The sequence below is a fragment of the Heteronotia binoei genome, chromosome 5, assembly GCF_032191835.1.
Source record: "Heteronotia binoei isolate CCM8104 ecotype False Entrance Well chromosome 5, APGP_CSIRO_Hbin_v1, whole genome shotgun sequence".
Lineage (NCBI taxonomy): Eukaryota > Metazoa > Chordata > Lepidosauria > Squamata > Gekkonidae > Heteronotia > Heteronotia binoei.
The window spans coordinates 164,970,687-164,995,668 of NC_083227.1; the positions used below are offsets into that span (position 1 = coordinate 164,970,687).

General features: G+C 44.6%; 1 protein-coding gene across 1 annotated transcript in view; it reads right to left on the reverse strand.

The window, feature by feature from the left end:
* GABRA1 (gamma-aminobutyric acid type A receptor subunit alpha1) overlaps nucleotides 1–24,982 on the reverse strand; it is a 72,808-nt gene that overhangs the window by 6,351 nt on the left and 41,475 nt on the right. The window contains exons 5-8 of the mRNA XM_060240634.1: nucleotides 21,781–21,863; nucleotides 19,705–19,848; nucleotides 15,133–15,285; nucleotides 6,262–6,464 (exon numbers count right to left, since the gene is read on the reverse strand). Coding sequence (XP_060096617.1) covers nucleotides 6,262–6,464; nucleotides 15,133–15,285; nucleotides 19,705–19,848; nucleotides 21,781–21,863 — 583 coding nt within the window. The remainder of the gene's footprint in view (nucleotides 1–6,261; nucleotides 6,465–15,132; nucleotides 15,286–19,704; nucleotides 19,849–21,780; nucleotides 21,864–24,982) is intronic.

Genomic DNA, 24,982 nt, shown 5'->3' on the forward strand with positions numbered 1-24,982 from the left:
TGCTGGTGTGTCTTTGGGGATAGGGTTAGGTTGCTTTCTACTTAGGTTAGGTTGTTTTCTACTTTTGCAATATCATTTTCCACACTGTTTGACATACCAAGCATAATTATTTTTTTGCTGTATCCCAAATTGCCGCAGATGTCTCTGTGCAACCTATTTGGATTACACTTACACTGTGTAACCCATTTGGATTCTCAGTGAGAAAGGTAGACCATATATAAAGTGAATAAAGTGCATAGGACCAGGCTGTGAGTAGGATTCTTTTCTAAGTGACCAAACATAGGTTTAAGCAACAGTGGTGTCACAGGTGGGATCCTCTTCCAGCAACTTTCAATCTTCAGAGCAAACACAAAACACCACAGCCCTCCCTTCTGAGAATAAGACTCCTGTGTGTTAGCATATATTAGCCAAAAAACATTTGTGTTCACTTATCTCTGGACGTAACTTCCTTATGTGTCGCCTGTTCTGTCAAAAATAATTTCCTCAGCAATAAGAGTTCTAGAAGACTACTGCGAAACAGTCTCCTGTTCTTCTTTGAAATATATTATATTAGTTCATAAACAACCTATATTAGAGTTTTGTTATTTATATTTTCAAGGTATTTCCTTCATGAAGCCTCATTACTTATATGAAGAGTCTTTTGGCCAGCGATGGAGTGGAGGGCTTTGCTAGGCTTCTACTAAAAGGAACTGGCTTACTCCCTTGTAATATACAGCACAAGTGGAAGATATCATAATACTGAAGAAGTGGAAACACATCTATTATATTATTAACTAGCTATTTGTATGCGGTATCAGTTTATTATGGGCTCTGTTTATAAGGATGTATTGTATTTTATGGTTGTCAATGTGGACTTTTGTATTAAATATATTAAGTTTGAAGCAGTTTTATATTTTAAAAGCATATAAATATATTAAAAAGAATTAAATAGTTGGGTAGTCTGGTCACAGATTTTTTTTGGTTTCTGTATATATCCTTACTGTGTTTCCCCTGTTGTTCTTACTATGCCTAGTTTTGGGGATTTTGGTATCATGTAATAAAAAGTAATACATTTATTAAATGCCTAGAATATATATTGACCTATGGGTTGACTCCTACATAGGATAACAAAATAAATTGTAAAGGAGACAAAAATATGAAACAAATTTTTGCATGTCAGCTGGTTTTGTATGAAATATGTATTATAAAATCAGATTGCCTTAAAGAATTAAAGAAATTGTATTAAATGGTTACAAGTAAGTTGGCAACCCTGAATAAGGTGTGTGCACCTTTGGGGCCATGAGTTTGCATAGCCAGCTGTTTGCAATTATGGGGAACATTCCTTTGAAAAGGACCAACAGAAGGCAGTAGCTTTAGAGTTTTTCTGCCAGCAATAAAGAAAGATTTTGGTCCTGCTTTAAATGAAAAATAGTTTACTCTTTATATAAATTGGATCTCATTGCTGCATTGTTTACTACTAGAGAGCATCATGCCATATGTAAGAAGTGAAGATCTGGAACCACATATATATAAGTGGCTTGCTCCTTATAGGAAATATATATATATATATATATATATATATATATATATGTTAAAAAGTATTAAATAGTTGGGTAGTCTGGTCACAGATGTTTTTTGGTCCCTTAGAGAAAATGGCTGTTTTGCAGGGTGGACTATGTGTCATTATACTCTGCTGAGGTCACTTCCCTCCTACTTTTGTCCATGCTGCGAGTTCAAACCACTCACAGACTTTCAGTCTAACCTAACTCACAGGGTTGTTGTGCAGACCAAAAGGGGAAATCAGCTTTAAAGCAGAACATGGATTTTTCATAAGTCGGTATGGCAACTGAGTTTCTAAATCTTCCAAAACCAAAACACCCCGCCTACATGCCATAGCTCAATGCCATAGCAAAGCATGGGTTTCAGACTAGACATAGAGAAGTAGAGTAGTGGTCTTCCACTTTTCCAGACCCAAGATCCACGGGGCAGGCTTTAGCGGGGAAAGAGAGAGTCGGTGTTAAGCTGACATGGGTATGTGGACTTTTCCTGTACCAAATACCGTTAAAGACACAAAACATTTGTTACATTGTAGGTTGTTTCAGCTCTTGGGGTGGTCTGCAATCTAGAAGGTCCAGCAAGAATTGGTGGGTACCTCCTTGCCTATAGCACTTAACTCAGTAGAGTAACAAAGATGAGATAATAAGGACACCTGCCCTAGGTACAACGTGGCCAGAAGGTACAAAATAGATTCAGGGATGGTGCAATGTACTGAAATATTTTTAAACAATGTCAAATTGTGTAATGTCTTCTTTTTGGTACTGAATAAGTCATCATGTTTCCAAGATGGTAGGTGAAAATAACTGAACAAACTTGGAGAAGGTCTGACTGAGTGATATCACGGCAAATGGCTTTGGGCCTGGGGAGTGACACAGTAAAGCACAGCTGTTGAATGCGTTTGTGGGAAGGGAAGACATCCGAGACATATGGCACAACCTGAATGAGTAGCCTGTAATGTTGATCAATACACTTAGAGATCTATAAACTATTTTTAGTTACCAGGTGCTAAGTTATAAGCACTGCACTTGTTCAAGAGGTCTATCTGAGATGTACAACTAGAGGAGACACATTTTTGGAGGCTACTGCACAACTATGGAAACTTTCCCTGAAGAATTGCAAAATTCAACTCTAAATGCCTTTTTAAAGCATCCCATTATGTGTTTTCTTAGGGTGTTTTGTGGTTTCTGGCATTTCATATTTTTTTTGTTTCTCTCCTCAAACAAATTGCAGGTAACCAATGAGCACTTTGTTATTGTTTAAAGGCACAGGAAAGAATAGAAGATTGGAGAAAAGACATCCTTCATATGCTTTTGGGCATAACAGCTACAGTCTGTTCCCGCCTAATGTAAGCACAGTTAATCCATCTGTAGAGCGTGACAACAATATTGTTCAAGAGCAGGAGCCCTTTTACTAGCTGTCCACTATAAGCAGAAGTTTCCACATTTTGAGATTTGTTTTCATTCTAACATTTTTATTGCTTCCTAAAATTTCTCTTTTAAACCTGTGGAAGATAAAGTCTCCTCCACAGTCCTTGCCAGCTGGTCATTCTGGCTATCAGAATTTCTCCAACTCAATGAGTAGCTATTGCACAGAAAACTGATATAAACTGCTGGAGTATATTTTAGTAGCACTGTGGCATCTGCAGTGTAGTCCTATAAGCTTATGGACAAGTACTGACTGGTTGCAACAGGGTAAAGAAGAAAAGGTTCATGTAGATGCCTGCCAGATCTGGGATTCTCTCGTTCAGGTAGTGGCAGGTCAATAAGATCCTGGACCTGCTGATTTCAGATTCAATTTTATTACAGTCCATGGCCAGATCCAACTGAAAAGACCTGCTGATTTCTAGGAAGAAGAAGAAGAAGATGTTGGATTTATATCCCGCCCTCCACTCCGAAGAGTCTCAGAGCGGCTCACAATCTCCTTTCCTTTCCTCCCCCACAACAGACACCCTGTGAGGTAGATGAAGATATTGGATTTATATCCTGCCCGCCACTCCAAAGAGTCTCAGAGCGGCTCACAATCTCCTTTCCTTTCCTCCCCCACAACAGACACCCTGTGAGGTAGATGAAGATATTGGATTTATATTCCGCCCTCCACTCCGAAGAGTCTCAGAGCGGCTCACAATCTCCTTTCCCTTCCTCCCCCACAACAGACACCCTGTGAGGTGGGTGGGGCTGGAGAGGGCTCTCACAGCAGCTGCCCTTTCAAGGACAACCTCTGCCAGAGCTATGGCTGACCCAAGGCCATGCCAGCAGGTGCAAGTGGAGGAGTGGGGAATCAAACCCGGTTCTCCCAGATAAGAGTCCGCACACTTAACCACTACACCAAACTGGCTCAGGTTGTCAGAAATAGCATGTGTCACGATCCTGCACCCAGTGATGCCTATAGGCTCCAGAGAAGCCTGCCTAGAAGTTACTAAAGAAAGCCTACATTTCCCAGGATCCCCTGTTCCTCTGATTAAGTGGCAAAGTTTTGGAGGGGGAGGGGTGGGACCCGGGAGGAGAGCATAAAAGAGCCAAGCACAGACAGGGTGTGTTCTTTCCTGGAGAGGCTGCAGGCAGGGAGGTTCTCTGTTTGAGTGGCTGCAGACAGCGGAGTGCTCTCCGGAACAGGCAGTAGGAAGAGATCCCTCACCTAAGGGAGGTGGTGAGTTTGGTATAAGAGCAGGGAATGTCTAGTTAGTTGCATCAGGGCTTCTGTTTATTTGCACCCACCTTTAGTGTGTATATGTATTTCTCTGTTTTTACCCACTTATTATTTGAGCACTAGAAATAAATTGTTGCTATACCGCTTGGGTCCTCACATCTCCTTGGTCACAGTTATTTACAAAAAAGGAAGACAAGGATGGTCGGGTGCTCTCGGCCCTCCCATGCTGACCCTTACCAGAATGGTGACAACCAGTAGAAGGCCCTCCTAGGCCCCTGCTGTGTGACAGCATGTGAGGATTTTTTAAAAAAATTATTATTTTGCCCTTTGCCTGCAGATTCAAAGATAGCATCGGTCTCTGAATGCATTAGGTGATCAGGTGCCATCATACACCAGGGGGAGGGGGCAATTGTGGAATGCATTCTGGATGTTTAAAATGTTTTTTAATTATTTTATAGACGGGGACTTGTTTAGGCATCGCATTGCAGCTCACATGAGTTCTGGAATCTGCCAAATCTTTTCAGTTCTGCCTGCGTAAATGCTTAACTTTGACTAGCAACAGTCTCATCTCTCTGCCACATACACATTTCTTCTCTCTCCTTACAAAACACTAAACTGAAGAGTCTGATATGTATATGTCTCATAATCTGACTGCTCATCATATAATGTTCTTCTGTTCCTTGCCCTTTATTGGAAAATCTTCTATTTTGAAGCATAGCATGTATTATTTCTTTCTTTTATAACCCACCTTTCTCCCTAGTCTGGACCCCAAGCAGCTTCTGTTTTTCTCACAACAACCCTTGTGAGGTAAGTTAGACTGAAAGTGTTTGACTGGCTCAAGATCACCCCAGGATAGGCTTCCCAACCCTCCCACCCTGGCGGGGGACCCCAGGATTTCCAGCCTCTTCCCCCGCTCCCCCAAAAAAGGAAGCGGGGGGAGGGGGAAAACAGCGCCGCCACGCTCCTGGCCTGCCTCCACCCTCCCCTTTTTTGATTTTACCTCAGAGGCAGAGCGGGCGATGACGCTGCGCTGCTGCCGCCTCTTCTCGGCTTCATTTTAGCTGCTCCTCCGAGATGGGCTCAGCCTGAGCCCATCTCGGAGGAGCAGCTACGGTGAGCGGAGAAGAGGTGGCAGCAGCGCAGCGGCCGCCCGCTCCAAGATGGGGCGGCTCGCCACGCTCCTTGGTGCCGTTTCCCCCACTCCCCCTAGCTCCACCCCAGTGTCCCCTGGCTCCACCCCCAAAGTCTCCTGGCTCCACCGCCAGATATTTCTGAAATTGGACTTGGCAACCCTACCCCAGGAACCCTCCATGGCAGAATGTGGATTTGAAACTGGTTCTCCCAGGTCCTGGTCTGACACTCTTCACCACTACATCAAGCTAGCTTTCTAGTATGCAAGCTGTATCCAAGATGTCTGATTGCTAATTAATATTTCACAAAGACAGTTCTTTACTTGCGGTCCTAAGAGGGAGGGAGTGAAGGTGTGGGGAGGACAGACCACAAAACACATAGTTGGAGGAAAATAGGACAATGAATGCGCAAATTCACTTTTGTCTGCCTTTTGATAAAAACGCTGGAACGAGTCCCAAATTCCCATGCAGATTTCAATATTATTTTCCATGCACTGAAAAACTGATCAGTTAACAACTAAATAATTTGTTCATGTCTAATGTGTAAGCTGTTAATGTCTTGAGTTCTCACATTTTGAAGTGAACAAAATTCCAAAAAACAAATGCAATGCTTTGAAAGTAAGCCTTAACCAAAAGGAAAGAAAGTAAGCCTTAAGCAGTATACTAGCTTACTCTCAGGAAAGTGTTCTTAGGATCACAGCCCTTGTCACATCATCCTGCTCTGCAATTCACCTTTAGTCTTTGTGAGAAAAGTGCTCTAAAAATGAAGTGAATAAATAAAAACCCACCCAAGCAGGCTTAGATTTAGGAAAGCCATTTGAATATTGCATGCCTTATTTCTGTATAAGGTTTAGGAGCAGTGCAAAAATTGATGTGCTTTTGCTGAATGGGGCTGTAGTTCATGATGCCAACGCCACATGTTAAATATTTATATTAATATTGTGGTTACCTTTTCTGGAACAACACTTTTGCCATCCCATGCATAGCCTCTCTTTGTGAAGTAGTTTACTGTTGCAAATTCAATCAATGCAGAGAAGACAAATGCATAACACACAGCTATAAACCAATCCATCGCTGTAGCATAGGCCACCTTGGGAAGGGAATTCCGCGCACTGATGCTCAAGGTAGTCATTGTTAGTACGGTTGTCACTCCTGAAAAGCAAGAACATTTCAGAAGTCATTAGATATCCTTTTAATGCACATAAGCAATCACACTTATTCTGAACATAAGAGAAGCCATGTTGGATCAGGCCAATGGCCCATCCAGTCCAACACTCTGTATCACAGTGGCCAATATATATATATATATATATACATACACACACACATATACATATACACACACACACACACACACACACAGTGGCTAATAGCCACTGATGGACCTCTGCTCCATATTTTTATCAAACCCCCTCTTGAAGCTGGCTATGCTTGTAGCCGCCACCACCTCCTGTGGCAGTGAATTCCACATGTTAATCATCATTTGGGTGAAGAAGTACCTCCTTTTATCGGTTCTAACCCGACTGCTCAGCAATTTCATTGAATGCCCACAAGTTCTTGTATTGTGAGAAAGGAAGAAAAGTACTTCTTTCTCTACCTTCTCCATCCCATGCATAATCTTGTAACCCTCTATCATGTCACCCCGCCATCGACGTTTCTCCAAGCTAAAGAGCCCCGAGCGTTTTAACCTTTCTTCATAGGGAAAGTGTTCCAAACCTGTAATCATTCTAGTTGCCCTTTTCTGCACTTTTTCCAATGCTATAATATCCCTTTTGAGGTGCAGTGACCAGGCTATTTTTGAGGTGTGAGACCAGGCAGGCTATTGTAATTAAAAATTAGATGAGTAACTTTTCCAGATTCATTTCCCACATATATTGTTCCTGGTTAGAAAGCAGGCTTTTCAGCTGCCCAAGATTCAAAAGAATTCCTCAGAATAGTTTTATTTTATTTTTACTTTGAACAGGAAATCCCATTTTAATATGCTTCTAAACACTTTTTCTCTTTCCAAAGCACTTTGGTGCAGGGGAAATGGTGTTCAAGAAATACACCAGCAAAGATACTTCAGTTCCTGTCCATTGGTATAAAACAAACATTCCCTGTCCCCTCCCTCTGAACTGAACATGTGTTGAGCAGCTGCTTTGACACTCCTTAACGCACTGAGATTCTAGAAAACATCCCTTTACGTTATTTCTATAAATTATTTTCCATCATCAATAAGCACTGATTATAGGAAATGTAACTAAGTTTGCAGCTCTAGGAAACTGGAATGGAAAAGCCATTGAAACTAAAGCTGTTATCATTAGGCAGAGTGAAGTTAGCCAGCTTAGGTAGCACCATTGAACAATTAATATTCTGTGTTTAGGGTTATTACAATTTTCTACCATGAGGGGCACCACTTGTATTTCCTGTTTGGAGCACTGAAGTGTCTTGGCTCAACTCCACTGAAACCAAGTCAACTTACTCATATGAGTTAAGATGCCATTTGTCAAAGTCATCCTTGAGTTGGAATTTTTAAATCATAATACTGAAAAATTAAAGTATGGAACTTTCCGTTTCATTCCTGTCATGCCCTTGAACATATGAACATATGAAGCTGCCTTATACTGAACCAGACCCTTGGTCCATCAAAGTCAGTATCGTATTCTCAGACTGGCAGCGGCTCTCCAGGGTCTCAAGCTGAGGTTTTTCACACCTCTTTGCCTGGACCCTTTTTTGGAGATGCCAGGGATTGAACCTGGGACCTTCTGCTTCCCAAGCAGATGCTCTACCACTGAGCCACCGTCCCTCCCCACCCTTGGCCTAGGCCATGAGGCCTAAAGGGCCTGGAGAAGCCTACCTTGGAGTTGCTAGTGGCCTACATCTCCCAGGATCCCTTCTGTCCCTCTGATTGGGTGGCAGAGATATAGGAGGGAAAACTTGTCCCAGAGGGATGGGACCTGGGAGGAAAGTATAAATAAGCCAAGCTACAGACAGAGTTGTTCTCTCTGGACAGGATGCAGGCAGAGAGAGGGTGATTCTCTCTGGAAAAGGCTGAGCAGAGCTGCCAAGAGATCACTCACCCAAATGGGGTGGTGAGTCTCTGGCGTTAGAAGGGAATGTTTAGGTAGTTGCATCGGGGTTTCTTTTTCTTTGCACCAACCTTTACTGTTTCTTTACTCACTATTGCACTAAATGTTTTATCCCCCACTTGTTGTTTAGATAGCTCTGGCGGAGGACTCTTTTCTCAGGTGCACTATGCGTCCATGCCGTTATGACATCACCCGGAAGTGACTTAATCGCGCTGGGCACGTCACACTGCAGAAACTCTAGGATTCATAGTTAAACTCTATGGTACCATAGAGTTTTACCACAAATTTGAGAGCATTCATGGTGTGACATGCCCAGAACGATGGCATCACTTCTGGGTGACATCAATGTGCGGGGCATTTCACACAATGATGGGGCTGTCTGGGGGGTGGGAATTCCCTGGCAGCCTGTTCTGTGGTGGCGGGTTGGGCCCCGCCAACCAGAAATTCCCTGCCCCTGGCAGGAGCTTGCAAGCCCTATGGTTTGAGCATTTAATGAACCTGTTTTGTTTCGAAAATGCCTGAGTCCTCACATCTCTTTGGTCATGGCTAATAGGTACTTGCTAATAAGAAAGATACAGGGGTTGAGTGAGTGCTTTGGGCCCTCCCATACAGACCCTTACCAGAGTGATGGCAGCCAGTAGAAGGCCCTTCCCAGTCCCCTGCTGTGTGACAATTCCTCTTCCTTTCTTTCCTGAATCCCATTGCACATTCTTGCAGCACATTTTTTGAGTTTAAAGGCTACTTACAAATGTTGGTTAAATTGGGGGTGGGGGGAGATGTCACTTTGCATTCTGAGTAAGGCAATTCCACACCTGCCACTGAACAATTTTATTTTTAACTAGCCCTGGAGCTTTTACTGAGAGGTCTGTATCTGTGTTACATCACTTACTGTTATGTTAAATCACATATTCACCAGTTACCTTGACAACTGCAGCTATTTCATGTTTTAAACTTCAGCTACAGTATATTTCCACTGTAGACAAAACACGGAGAAACCAGAAATATCTCGCACTATCTAAATTATGTATTATTTATTTTGAAAGTGTAGATGGTTGGGGACTGACTCCGAGCATCCATTTTATCAGCCATCCTTGTTCTGCTGTGTCACTTTCTGTATAACAATTTGCATAGGAAAACTGGCTAGCATACTTGCACAATTAGGCTGGCTGATCTTATAGAATTTGATGCAATTTAAGCTTTCTAACCACGAACAGCATTGTAGTCTACGTGCCCAAATTTTGCTTACTCTTCCCTGTATGATTCTATAACATTATATTCATATTATATATTTGGAGGGTCCCTCCCCTCTTTTATGAAGTTGCTAACAAAGCAGTCCAGGGGTGGATGAACTGTCCAGCTGCAACACGAGCATATCAAACAGATACGCTGCCATAGTGTCTGATGCTGCTATACCATGCTCACTGTTGGCATGGCAACTCCACGGACCCCTGCCGGAGCACTCTCACAGCAACCCTCTACACTAGCAGAGAAAGGGACAGGCCTGGTATTAGCTGGTTCCCTAAGCCACCTCGCTCTAGGAAGGCTCCCCAAAACCAGCACAAAGCTACACTCCATCAAAAATTGCAACCTATTGCAACCTATTTATTTATTTATTCAGTTTATACCCCACCCTACCCAACAAGTGGGTGCAGGGTGGCTCACAACATATGATAAGAACAATAAATAACCGTTCATATAAAACATCAAATCCTGTCATTTAAATATATTGCTTAAAATAATACCCGATGTCAGCTTAACAATTTTGGAGTACAGTGCATGTTGCAATAGGCTTGCCAATCCCCAGGTCCCAGCTGGGGTTCTTCCGCTTTCTCAGGTTGCTTCCCGCCCCCAGTCAGATGGCTGGTGGGGGGGAGGGGGGAAGCCCTGCCCCCAGAGGACCATGTGCCTTTCTTCGGAGGCTTCAGTCTCCGATTGAAAGGCTTCCTCTTGGGATGGGGTGTCTGTGTTACTTTGAAGAAGTTGGCAGCAACTCGTGAGTAGAGAGGCCAATCCCCCTTCAGAGTCGCCAGAAACGGGGGGGGGGGGGTGCGGGGGGGGAGGGAAACGTCTGCTGAGCACTTCATTATTCCCTATGTGGAGATTATTCTCATAGGGCATAATGGGGAATTGATCTGGAGGTTTCGGGGGCTCTGGGGGAGCTGTTTTTTTGAGGTAGAGGCACCAAATTTTCAATATAGTATCTAGTGCCTCTCCCCAAAGTATCCCCCAAGTTTCAAAACGATTGGATCAGTGGGTCCAATTCTATGAGCCCCAAAAGAAGGTGCCCCTATCCTTCATTATTTCCTATGGAAGGAAGACATTTAAAAAGGTATACTGTCCCTTTAAATGTGATGGCCAGAACTCCCTTGGAGTTCAATTAGGCTTGTCACACCCTTGTTCTTGGCTCCGCCCCAATGTCTCCTGGCTCCACCCCCAAAGTCTCCTGGCTCCACCCCCAAGGTCCCCAGCTATTTCTTGAATTGGACTTGGCAACCCTATGTTGCAACAATGTCAGCAAGGATATGTTTCTGTCAGTTCACCAGGGTCAACTGGTAATAATGTTAGATTGGCGGCCAGCAGCCGCCTCAATCAAAGGCCTGCCAGAACAGCTCCATTTTGCAGACAGACCTTGTGGAATTGTAACAAATCCTGCAGGGCCGTGGTCTTAACCAGGAGCATGTTCCCCCAGGCAGGGGCCATGACTGAAAAGGCCCGGGCCCTAGTTGGGGCAAAGCAGCTGTCCTTTGGGCTGGGTGTCAAGTACCTTGCCATGTAATTCTGAATAAGAACGAAACTATGAGATTATGATGAATCTTTCCACAATGTATAACTGTACTGCTTTGCCTGCTTATTATGCTTATTCCCTGCCCCGCCGCCCCCCTTATCTTTGTAACTAGTTACAAGAAGCTTCTCTGCCGGCCAAGACACCGCTCAAAAGGGTTGCCAAGTCCAATTCAAGAAATATCTGGGGACTTTGGGGGGTGGAGCCAGGAGACATTAGGGGTGGAGCCAAGATCAGGGCTGTGACAAGCATCATTGAACTCCAAAGAGAGTTCTGGCCATCACATTTAAAGGGACGGCACACCTTTTCAATGCCTTCCTTCCATAAGAAATAATGAAGGATAGGGGCACCTTCTTTTGGGGGTCATAGAATTGGATCCCCTGGTCCAAACTTTTTGAAACTTTAGAGGTATTTTGGGGAGAGGCAGTAGATGCTATACTGAAAATCTGGTGCCTCTACCCCAAAAAACAGCCCCCCCAGAGCCCCAGATACCCGCGGATCAATTCTCCATGATTTTCTATGGGAATAAATCTCCATAGGGAACAATAAAGTTCCCAGCAGACATTTCCCTCCCCCCGCTTTCTGATGACCCTGAAGCGGGGGAGGGCCTCCAAACCGGGGGATCCCCTGCCCCCACCTGGGGATTGGCAACCCTACTGCTCAAGGCCAGTTGCTAAACTTAGTACTGATTAGAGTGCACCTGCATTCCTGTTGAGTGATGCCTGCCAAATATTCCCACTTTTTACTCCCGCGTTTTGCTTGAATAAATAATAGTTTTGATACCATATATAAGGAGGGTGTTTGGGGGGAAAGAATCAGTCTTTGCAAAACCCTGTTTTGCCTCTGAGCTGTCAGTAAATAAAACCCTGCCTTTGAAATGGATTGTGTGAATTACTGAACTGCAAGGGGTCTTGACACTGGAGACTGCGACACAGTGCTGCTCTTCGAGGCACACATGGGGAGAGATGGTATGCTAGTCCCCGCCCACACAGGGCCTTGAAGATTAGTACAACCTTGAATCTGATCCGGTACTCAACTTGTAACCTATGGATATATTCCATAAAGACCCATGCAACTGAAAAGGAAAGCACCCTTCCCAGGTGATGTCCCACCCAACTATAGCTGCAGCCAATTACATCCCTCCGTACTAGCAGCCAAACATCCTCCTCTTCACCCAGTCATAAGCATCGTCCCCCACGCTATGTAAATCTAAGTCAGGACACTTCATAATTCAGATGATAGTGTGGGCAGCAAAGGACTCTGCAGCTACAGGGACAAAATGTCAGCTTCAAAACTTTTGTCTGATTCTGGGCTCTTCCCACTTTTATTTCCAGTCAAACCCTCCTTAGGGATAGGTGGTGTCCTGTCCATAGTGTGAACACCCTTCTCCTGTGAGCTATGGAGGGACCATCAGGCCACGTGCCTCTGTTTGGGTTGTGCTGTCTTTCCTTCCTGTCCTCTGGAGCTCAGGGTGGGGGCAGCACGGCTTCGAGTCAGTGATTGGCTGCACCTGTGTGTGTCTCTCACAGGAACACCATTGGGAGCTGCTGCCTGGTGGGTGTGGCTACTATTACATTGGTACCACCACCATAGCAGCTCTCAGACTTGGGCTGTAAAACTAAAAATTGGTAAAACACAAAGAGTGAAAGGCGGGGGGGAAATCAAGGATTTGGAATATATGGTGAGTGGATATAGGGGAAGGGGCGGTCCCTCAGGACCCGCCTGTGGGTTTCATGGCTCAGGGTGCGGAATGGGAGGTCACCTTAGGAATTGTTCTGGTGAGGGCTGTGTGGAGATGGGGCCCTTAACATAGGCTTCCCAATCCCCAGGTCCCAGCGGGGGATCCCCCGGTTTTACAGGCTTCCCCCCTCCCCCAGCCAGCTGGCCGGCGGGGGAAGCCCCGCCCCCACAGCCATCATGCACCACCATGAACGATTCCCATAGGGAATGATGGGGAATTGAGCCGCTGGTATCGGGGGCTCTGGGGGGACTGTTTTTTGAGATAGAGGCACAAAACTTTCAGTATAGCATCTAGTGCCTCTCCCCAAAATACCTCCCAAGTTTCAAAAAGATTGGACCAGAGGGTCCAATTCTATGAGCCCCAAAAGAAGGTGCCCCTATCCTTCATTATTTCCTATGGAAGGAAGGCATTTAAAAAGACGTGCAGTCCCTTTAAATGTGATGGCCAGAACTCCCTTGAAAATCAATTATGCTTGTCGCACCCTTGCTCTTGGCTCCGCCCCAATGTCTCCTGGCTCCACCCCCAAAGTCCCCAGATATTTCTTGAATTGGACTTGGCAACCCTACCTTAACAGGGCAACTTCCAGTTAGCCTCGCCAGCCAGGGACACGCCAGAGAACATGGCTCACACCTGGGGCAAGGGTGCTCATCCAGCTTAGGGCAAGGAGGTAGTCAGAGGGCTGACATCTGACTTGCATGCCCTGGCCGCAGTAATGTAAGTAATGAATAAAGTGGCCCTTAGTTATTACCAAGTTTTGTGCCTGCCTCTTTATTCTGACTGGGGGCACAAAACTCCTTTTCACCTCAGCCCTTAAATTGCTTCTCTGCTACTAACTCCTTAACTGTTATTTTTCAACTGTTTTTTTTTTCAAGTCCCTTCTCTCAATATTCCATCCACTCTCGTCGGTTGCTCTTAAGAGAACGGCAAAACCCAACCTGCCCATTACTGGAAGACGAGTCATCCAGGCTGTCAAGCATGAAGAGATGCAGGCAAGGGGCAGAACCTGTGTGGATGAGCCACATATTTTAAAAGATAGTGAGCGGATGCGGGGTGCTCAGGAGCTTGCACATGGCTGAGAGAGCAAAGAAACATTTGGAATTGGTAAAGAAACTCTTAGCTGCAAGCGGGAAAAGCCTTGGGAAGGGCAAGTGACTGAGTGCGCAAAGTGAAGGTAAGGCAGGCACAGTTAGCTCTGGGGACTGAGGTCTAAGAGACAGCATGGGTGAGAAGACCTGGGAGGGGATCACAGTGGGAAGGCTGCGGTGAACACTCTGGGGTGTGGAGCCCAGGTTTAAAGGGCCAGTTCCTCGTCTGAGGCCACAGCACGTTTATTACAGTACCCTCACACTGTTCCCCAGGAGCATTCCAGGGAGTGCACTGGGTTTCAGTAGGAAGGAGCAGGCAGGAAAGAAACATTGTACGAATTGAGCTCTGCTCATTGTCCTTTGACTCCGATCCCTGAGTTTTGTAAGCTCTGAATGTTCATCACAATATTACTTGGAAACTTATCTCAGATTTCAGCTGCTGTCAAATCACAGCTGACTTATGGCAATCACATAAGACTTACAAGGCAAGGGGCATTCAATGCCTGTCTCTGCGTAGAAACCCTGGACTTCCTTGGGGGTCTCCCATCCCAGGACTATCAGGGCTAACCCTGATTAGCTTCTGAGGTCTGACGAGATCCAGCTAGCCCGGGCCATTGAGATCAGGGCAGATTTTAGTTGGGGTATAATTAATGCAAACAAGTGGCAGGTATGTTGTGATACGTTGTTTTTAGAAAGATGATTTCTTGTTGAGATGAAACACTGGTTGCTGGTTTTTGCTACATGTGTGCGATTTGTTTCAGCATCCTCTTTTGAATTTCTGCTCCGTACCCACTTTTGTGTACATGCTACGCTAGAGATTCTATGTCATGTGCAAAACTGAAAGCACAAATATAGAGATCCTGATCCAGCTGAGGTTTACCAATTCACAGAAATGTCACAAGAATCCCAGAAAACAAGCAGGAGCTGAGGAAAATATTGGCTTCCAGTGAATAGTTTTTGTGAACCCTCCCAGACTGACCTGTCGTGTAGTTACAGAAGCCTGCTAATTAAAGCTGCCAAAACTCTAGCTTTGACATAAAGCTCCCTGCCTCTAGCCCAGTGATGAAACTGCTGCAATGTTATCTAATTCAGTGTCCACTGACTTCTTGAATGATCAGTAATTTAGTTAAGATAGGGCACTCACCAAACACAGTCCTTGCTGGAACAGATTCTCTGTTGAGCCAAAAAGAAACCTGTGATAAAATCACAGTCATGATGCATGGCAGATATGTCTGAATGACAAAGTATCCAATCTTTCTCTTCAAGTGGAAATAGGTAGTCATCACAACATATTCCCCTGGGGGGGGGGGGGAAACAATAACAACGATGAAATGCCAGAGGCTGTTTTCTTTTTTAAAAGATAAAATAATTTTTTTTCCCTAAAAACTTGCACAGGAAATACTTTGGAAATAATTACAGATATTTAACGTAAAACATTACATAAAGGGATTCCAGTTCATGCTTAGCTGTTACAGAATATTACAATTGATTGTCTCCCTCATGGATTGCTGCCTTGATGTGGTGAGGGGGCTGGTATGGTTTGATGAGGCTGTGGGTTATACCATGGAGGGCCACCAAGGATGGACAGGCTGCAGCGGAGAACTCAATCAATCAATATTTGTTGCAGTCAAAGACTGGTACAGCAATAAAGGAAGACAACAAGACAACTCACAAATGTACAAACAAGTCGATGAAATCAAGGCTCTCCCAAATATGTCCTCTTACAAATTACAGGCCCTGTTCCCACAGCGTGTTGAATCCGTGTTCCGTTCCGAATATCTTTGTTCCGGATATTATCGATCAGACTGCCATACTGCAATTCGAATCACTCCATGGTGAAACCGTCTTCAAGCCCCACCCTCTCCAGGCTCCACTCCTCAAATCTTCAAGAATTTCCCAACCTGGAGTTGGCAACCCTATCTCCTTCCCAGCCAACCATCAACTTACCTTTATCTGCCCCTCTGACTTCAGCTTTCCATCTCCTCCCCCCTCCCTGCAGCCTCTACCTAAAAAAAAGAGAGTCTTTCTCCACAGTGAGGACCAAAGCAGCTTACATCATTGTCCTCTCCCCTTTTTGATCTGCACAACAAGAAGCAGGTTAGGCTGAAAGTCTGTGACTGGTCTGAAATCACCCAGTCAGCTTCCACAGTAAGAACCTGGGTCTGGCAGATTCAGCTCTGAAGTGCTAACTGCTATGTGACTCTGGCAGTCAGAGGGGGCAGGCAAGCTGCTGAACAGGAGCAAGCAACCAGGCCTAGTTAAGTCATGCCAGAGGGTGCTGCCAGGCCTAGGGTAGTCAGCCTCCAGGTGGAGCCTGAAGATCTCCTGGTATCACAACTGAGCTCCGGACAACAGAAATATAATTGCTTTGGAGGTGGACTCTATGGCATTATATTCAGCTAAGGATCTCCCTCTCCAAACTCTGGCTCCCTTAGACTGCACCACAAAATCTCCAGAAATTTCCCAACCTAGAGCTGGCAACCCTAGTCAGGACTGGCTTCAATGAGTACTCCCTCAAAGGCTAAAATAGGTGCAGAAAGGGCCTCTTCTCCCTGCCTTTAGCCGACAGAACCAAGTTTGGAATGCTATGGTTGCATAGCAACAGGCACTGAGGGAAAGGTGAGTCACTGCCAAAGGCATCTTCCCCAGTGGCCCAATCCTCATCTGTTCTGGGGCTGGAGGACAAGATCGATCAACACACAGCTCAGCCAATGGGAAGGTAGGTGAGTTATTGCCAAGATGGCTTGTCTTTTATATCTATAAAATGGGTAGTGCAGTCCTTAGCAGAGTTATACCTTGCCAAGTCCACTGAAGTAAATGGGGTTCTTATGAACACAATACATAATTAATTTATGGATTGCATTATCATAGGATGTGCTGATAGCTACTAGCTTAGATATTTTAATATACTCAAGGGTATGTTTTTTACATACCATATTTATTAGCCACAGATGGCCATTGTTGGAAAGATAGTGGACTTGGGTTTATATGGTTCAATGGCAGTTTTTGTGTTCTTATATTTTTGATAATTTCGTATTGAAAATACATAATAGCTATGCACTGTGGGAGCATTACGAAGAATGTGTTTTTTGAGCACTGTTATGGGAAAACTCAAATGAGCTCATCTTGTTTTTCTCAAACAGAATACAGAAGATTAAATCTAATATTCATTTATATGGACAGTAATTTTGTATTAAATAAATACTTCAAACTCACATGACTTACAATGAAAAACATACTACACTTGGTCATTTAATCCAGTTTTCAGTATGGTGTGATTCAAATCCAGTCATGAGGATTTTTAAAATGGTCTAAAATTTAATATATATTTTTTTCAATAGCAGTCTTGACCAGCTTTTGAGATGCAATATTTTTTGTGACAAAATAAACCTTGGAACTCCCCCCCCCCCACCCGCTCCGCGATTCTTCTGTCTTCCTCTACTGGTTTTGTTTATGCTGCTTCAGACCAACGGGGTACTCGTCTGAATCTGGTCCTCCTTCTGGAATTGTTTTGTGTGTTTTAATTAATCGATTGTTTATGTGTTTTAATTAAATTATTTTATAATTTTAATATATTTTAATTGCTCAAATGTTTCAGTGTTTTCTATGTTTACAAAGTGGACCCTTATCAGGTAGAAAGGTGGCATACAATATTTTAAATAGATAGACAGACAGATGCTTTTTTATTAGCTTTCTGGATGCACTTCTTCAATTTTCTGTGTGTTCCTATGAATGAGTTTTTGATACATTGTTTCCTCGAGGTGAAAATTCTTCTAGTGTCTCCCTCTTCCAACCCCAATTGTGCATGTGCAGATTTGTTTTCAATATTTGTTGTTGCTCTTTTCCTTAACAAAAGGGCCATTCTTTTTTGAAAGTTATCTATACAAATATCTTGTGCAGAATCAGGCACTAATCATATGTAACAGGGACTAACGCCTTCTAAGACATTATGTTAATTTTGTTTTGATGTCTTTGCAAATTGAAATTCCTTATTTGGGGGGGGGTTCATCTCTGAGCTGCCTCATTTCTAACAGAATTGACAAAATGCTATGAATAGTGACTGGAATGCTTAATGATGTTCCATCCATTAGATCCTTTTCCTCCATGCTTTGACCAGAAATTCAGCCTTGCTTGGTAATTTTCAGGGCTTTTTTTGTAGCAGGAACACCTTTACATATTGAGCCAGACATCCCTGATGTAGCTAATCCTCCAATAGCTTACAGTTGGCCCTGTAAGAAGAGCCTTGTAAGTGATTGGAGAATTGGCTACATCCAGGGCTGGCGCATAGGAGTAGGCCAACTAGGTGGCCACCTAGGGCACCACAGGCTTGAGGGTGCCAAGAGGCACCCCCTCTCCCAACACGTCCGGCGCCGCTAACTTCCCTACCTTGCGGAGGCTCGCAAAGGTTGGGAAGAAAGTGGGCGTGCTCAGAGCTGCCGGCTCTGAGTGCACTCGCTCCCCGCCCCCACCAAAGCTTCCCGCCCCCCGCCCTCACCGAAGCTCCCCAACCCCACTCCCCCAACCGCGCAGCTGCCATGCTTAATATGCAAAGAGAGGCTTTGCTCACTAGCTTTGCTGTGCAATTGAGCAAGCCTGGCAAAGCTAGCTGTGATGCAGAATGAAGCAAGAGAAAGGGAAAGGAAGCAGATGACAGCCAGTTGCTTGGGGGCCTGATAGGAGCCCTCTGGGGGACTCATTTGGTCCCCAGGCCGCATGTTTGACACCCCTGGCTTAGAGGGAACATTGATTGGTGAGGTTCATTGAACATTCATTCCAAGCAGCAGCGAGATAACTCTTATTGAAGCCAAACTTCCATTGTGTTTTGTTTTTTAGGCCATTTTCTTAGAAACAAGCAATGAACTCATTTTGTCTCTTGAATGACTTGGCATGTTTCAAAAGATTCCAGACAGGTTATAGGACAGTCATCTTCGGGGTTAAACTCCCTTTCTTTTGAAATCGAGTTGAAGCGAGCCTGCTATACTCCAGTGACAATATACTATTTATTTTTATTTCGAACAGTTATCTTTTGCCTATTTCTCTACATGAGATCAAAGGTAGCTTCGGAATGTTCCCCACCCAACAAGGTTCTGGGTTTTTTTTTTAGGTACTTAGCCTGGTGCAGCATGAATAGATTTAGAGAGGAAGAAAGGTATTGCAGGAAGCACGGCAGAAGTGAAGAAGCCTGTGAAGGGCTTGCTTGACTCCTAAAGGCCTGGGAGATATCTGTGTGTGTTCTCTTATTGCAGAACTTCCTCTCTAGAGAAGCTGATGGTGATTATTTTAGTACAGTCATTTGAAAATGTGCGAAAACCATCCAATGAGCACAAAACAGTAAAGGTGCTATTAGATTTGTTTTGTTTTGTTATTCGTTAGGAGTTTGATGGTTTGGGACTGCTGTAGTGTTTTGATGTACTGAATTATTTTGATTTTTCACAGAATAGCAGCTTTCCTTCTGTTATGATTTGTAAGTGATTCGACGTGCTTTTAAAGGATGGATACAATTTTCTAAACTATCCATAAAAAACTACATTTCTCTCATTATTATGCCATTAGAATATTTGGCGATAATGTACTATTTTATTTCTCAGATGCTGGTGCTAATGATAGCTGTACTACATCTATTACAGTCTGTAACTATATTACCCTCCACAATCTGGTTTGGTGGAGAAACATGAATAGTTCCTCCTCCAGAACGAACACAGCTTTATCACCTTACCTGTACTGGATTGCACAATTCCAGAATCCACTGTTTGTCCCATGAGATCATACTGGTTCAACCGAGATCCATCTTCCGCAACCACAACAGACCGAGCTGGTTCCCGAGTCCATTCGTATAGCACTTCTGACTTTGTATAAGCATCTAATTGAAAAGAACAATATGTTATTTTCAGGGGGAGAGTGTCTCTTTAAAAAGAAAAAAAGAGAGAGATCATTACCTTTTAAATTCTTATATCAGGCGCTTGCTTTGCCCTTTTAAAAAACCTGACTATCATGTCTGTTGTACCCACTGCTTCTATTTTCAGTTTATAAAAGGATCGCTGGAAAGTCAAAACATCTCGTGAGAGTCTCTCCCATCCCACATTCCTATTCCTTTGTGATATGCTGAAGTGCTTTCAAGGCGGCCTGTGACAAGGCAGTATTGACTAGGAGTGTGTTGATCATCATGTTGCCATACTACATCAACAAGAGACTCTTCACCGGTACAAATTCTGGCATTAGGATTTAAGGCATGTACAGGATTGCAGTTCCAGGACATCTTTCATACCTGGAGCAATGACATAATGAACTAAAGCTCTTGACAGAAAGAGATTATTACTTTAAAACAAAATGTACTCTTCTGTCAGGAATCACTCCAGGATAACTCTTGGGCCTTGAGTCCAATTCAAGAAATATCTGGAGACTGTGGGGGGTGGAGCCAGGAGACATTGGGGGTGGAACCAAGAATAAGGTTACGGCAAGCATAATTGTACTCCAAAGGGAGTTCTGGCCATCACATTTAAAGGGACGGCACACCTTTTAAACACCTTCCCTCCATTGGAAATCATGAAGGATAGGGGCACCTTCTTTGGGGGCTCATAGAATTGGACCCCCTAGTCCAATCTTTTTGAAACTTGGGGGTGTTTTGAGGAGAAGCACTGGATGCTGTGCTGAAAGTTTGGTGCCTCTACCTCAAATAACAGCCCCGCCCCCAAAGCCCCAGATACCTGCAGATCAGTTCTTCATTATATCCTATAGGAATTGTTGTCCATAGGGAATAATGGAGTGCCCAGCAGACATTTCCCTCCCCACCCACCCAGAGAGCCAGTTTGGTGTAGTCGTTAAGTGTGCAGACTCTTATCTGGGAGAACCGGGTTTGATTCCCCACTCCTCCACTTGCACCTGCTGGCATGGCCTTGGGTCAGCCATAGCTCTGGCAGAGGTTGTCCTTGAAAGGGCAGCTGCTGTGAGAGCCCTCTCAGCCCCACCCACCTCACAGGGTGTTTGTTGTGGGGGAGGAAGGTAAAGGAGATTGTGAGCCGCTCTGAGACTCTTTGGAGTGGAGGGCGGGATATAAATCCAATATCTTCTTCTTCTTCTTCTTCTTCACCCCCCTTTTCTTATGACTCTGAAGTGGGAGGAGGGCCTCCAAAATGGAGGATCCCCTGCCCCCACCTGGAGATTGGGAACCCTAGTTTTATGGGGTTACTCAGGCTCTTTCATGTTCACTGTTCCAGTTTCAAGTTTCCATCTTGAGGACAACTGACCAGGCAATCTTCCTGCACAAGCCCAACCAAAAGGAATAAAAGTTTGTACAGAATGCTTAGCTGTCAAAAATTACCAAAGGACAGCTATAATTTGGATTTTTTTTTACATCTGGCCCTTCTCCAAATAAGTCTAAAACCAGTTACACTTAAATCATTGAGTTGTTTCTTTTTTTAATATACCATGGTTGACAACAGTTCATTGTCAACAGAACCAGTTTAGATTCTTTGTATGTGATGCTGAAGGCACTCTTTCCCTTATAAAATGCAGCTGAAGTCAAACCAAAAAGTTAAATCTTGCATGGTGTGTTATATAACCCAGTGCTCTGCATAACTGGATTGTGGCCATTCACTTTTTGGCTCAGAGCTGTGCCAAATATTGGATTATATTCATTCATGTAGAAAATCTTCATTTAGGGAATAAAGCTACAAGGACTAAAAAGCATGTACACATATATACAGTCCCAAGTTTGTAGATATTCTCTTCTGACAGTTAAATGGCCTTTTTTTTTGGGGGGGGGGGGGGGGGCAATTGATGAAAGTTGACTTACAGCTTCCAAATTTCAAAGGGCAAGCGTGTGCATCCATGGGAAAGTCTTCTAAGTGCATTGGACATTCTGCCCTCACTGTGAGTCTACAAGGAGGAAGTCACAGGTAACAGAACAATTTAATGCAAGAAAGTGGTTTTACAGCCAATTATAATATAAAGACCTGTATTCATAAGAACATAAGAGAAGCCATGTTGGATCAGACCAATGGTCCATCCAGTCCAACACTCTGTGTCACACAGTGGCCAAAAATTTATATATATATATATATATATATATATATATATATATATATATATATATATATATATATATATATATATATATATATATATATATATATATATATATATATATATATACACACACACACACACACACACACACATATATATACACACTGTCAGAACTTGTATCTGTGATGTATGCTGAGCTTGGTGCTATTAGCCTAACCGACTCCATATTGTAACTGCCTACTAATCCTATGTCCTTGTAGTCAGGCCTACTAACCAAATACTTTGCATTTCAAACAAACTGTAACCACTGAAGGGTGACAGATAGCCTCTGGAAAACATCTGCAGGTGTCCTTTGAAGCTAGCCTGCCAGAGCATCACAGCAGGGCTCCTTCCTCCTCCGTGGAGATAAGGGACCCTGGGAACAGACACCTGTCTCCCAGAGTGTGAGAAATGGTTTTATTGTTTCTGTTACAACTGCATAAAGAATGTCGTGCTACTCTGAGCTTAGTAGCACGACAATTCTGGTGGCCACAGATGAAAAAGGATGTCTCAGAGTTTGTGAGCTCCTGCCCCACTTGCATCATGGCCAAACGAAAGGGGGGGGGGAAGACACCCGGGCTTCTACAACCATTGCCTACGGCCACAAGGCCATGGGCAGTGGTTTCAATGGACTTTATAGTTGAACTACCACCTTCCCAGGGAAAAACCATGATTCTGGTGGTGGTGGACACCTTCTCGAAGCAGGCCCACTTTATCCCATGCAAAAGGCTGCCCACGGCTAAGAAGTTGGCCTACTTATTCTTCCACCACGTGGTCCGCCTTCACTCATTTCCAGACAAGGTAATTAGTGACCGCGGGCCTCAGTTCATTGCCAACTTCTGGCGGGAGTTCTGTAAAATCACAGGCATGGAACAGGGGCTCAGCTCCGCCTACCACCCCCAGACTGACAGGCAAACAGAGAGGGTGAACGGGTTATTAGAGCAGTATCTCAGGTGCTACGTCAACGACCAGCAGACTAACTGGGTGGAGCTCCTGCCTTTCGCCGAGTACGGATACAACAACAGCCTGCATAGCTCCACCAAGACCTCCCCTTTTCAGATCGTTAATGGCTACGAGGGGAAACCCTTCCCGCTCCTACCGGCGCCGCATGGGGCCCCGGAACCGACCTCGTGCCAGCAATGGTGGGAGGGGATTCAGGAAAGATGGAAGATGATACAGGAAAACTTGGAGAGTGCCAAAGAGGACTATAAAAAACACTTCGACCGCAAGCACTCCCCCCAGTGGACTTTCAAGGAGGGGGAGAGCATATTCCTCTCCACTAAGAACCTTCCCCTCCACCAGACATGTCAGAAACTGGCGTACAAGTACTTGGGCCCCTTCAAAATAAAACGGGTGATCAATGAGGTTACCATAGAACTGGAGCTACCCAAAATGTTTAGTAAGATCCACCCTGTTTTTCATTGCAGCCTTCTTCACAAAGATCCTGGAGCTACGTCCTGGCACCCTCGCCCTCCAGAGCCACCACCTACTCAAGTGAAGGGCCAGAGCCACCATGAGGTGCAGGAGATCCTAGACTCCAGGGTCCAACGGGGGGGTATTGTACTATCTAATAAGGTGGAAGTACTTTCCCCCTAGCTGCGACGAATGGGTCAAAGATAGTGATGTGTCTGCTCCGCAACTGCTTAAGAGATTCCACCTACTGTACCTGCACAAGCCCCGAGCGAGAGCTTAGGGGGGGCAGTATGTCAGAACTTGTATCTGTGATGTATGCTGAGCTTGGTGCTATTAGCCTAACCGACTCCATATTGTAACTGCCTACTAATCCTATGTCCTTGTAGTCAGGCCTACTAACCAAATACTTTGCATTTCAAACAAACTGTAACCACTGAAGGGTGACAGATAGCCTCTGGAAAACATCTGCAGGTGTCCTTTGAAGCTAGCCTGCCAGAGCATCACAGCAGGGCTCCTTCCTCCTCTGTGGAGATAAGGGACCCTGGGAACAGACAACTGTCTCCCAGAGTGTGAGAAATGGTTTTATTGTTTCTGTTACAACTGCATAAAGAATGTATCGATAGCTGAACCCGTTATCAGAGTCAACTTGTGCTTTCCCTGAACACAGTTCTCAATAAACATCTTATACTTTTGCAACAAAGTAATGAGTTTCGTTTGAAGTTCTTCAAGTTCTGACACACACTGTGGCTAATAGCCACTGATGGACCTCTGCTCCATATTTTTATCTAACCCCCTCTTGAAGCTGGCTATGCTTGTAGCCGCCACCACCTCCGGTGGCAGTGAATTCCACATGTTAATCACCCTTTGGGTGAAGAAGTACCTCCTTTTATCCGTTCTAACCCGACTGCTCAGCAATTCCATTGTGCATTGGTGAACACGGTGTATCAAATGATCATTGCCAAATCAGACATACTTTTTGCTCATTGTTTGAACTTTAAATATCTTGACAAATCGGCACTTACCCACCCGTGCCGACACAGCGGCTGAAGGCAGGGGCCACACTTTGCCTCCCAGGAAGGAAGGGAGGCTTAAGCATCCTTCCCTCCCATCCAGGAACTTAAGAGGGGGCGGAGTGCTGGGCTATGAGAGGCCCAGCCCGGCCCCAAACCAACGTAGCTTCTTTTGCTCTCAGCCGGGAGGGGCGCTGTCCTCACGCTCCCTCTGTAGCAGGCCGAGAGCAGCGTCCGGAGGCTGCAGTTTGGTGTGGCGCAGGCAAACAGCCCAGCAGCATCACGGCTCTTCCCGTAGTGCCGACTGGCCAGCGGAGAAGCGGCAGCATGAGAGTGACAGCGGCATAAGGCGTTCCACCCTCTCTGCTCGTGGTGGTGTCCCCCCCCCCCCAAAAAAATCATTTCTAGTTGGAAGACAACGGTGCTTGGAGGGCGGGTGGCTTGGGTAGCTTACACCTAGCTAAGATGAGAACTCAATGTAGCTTGCCAGATTTCTTCTTATATATA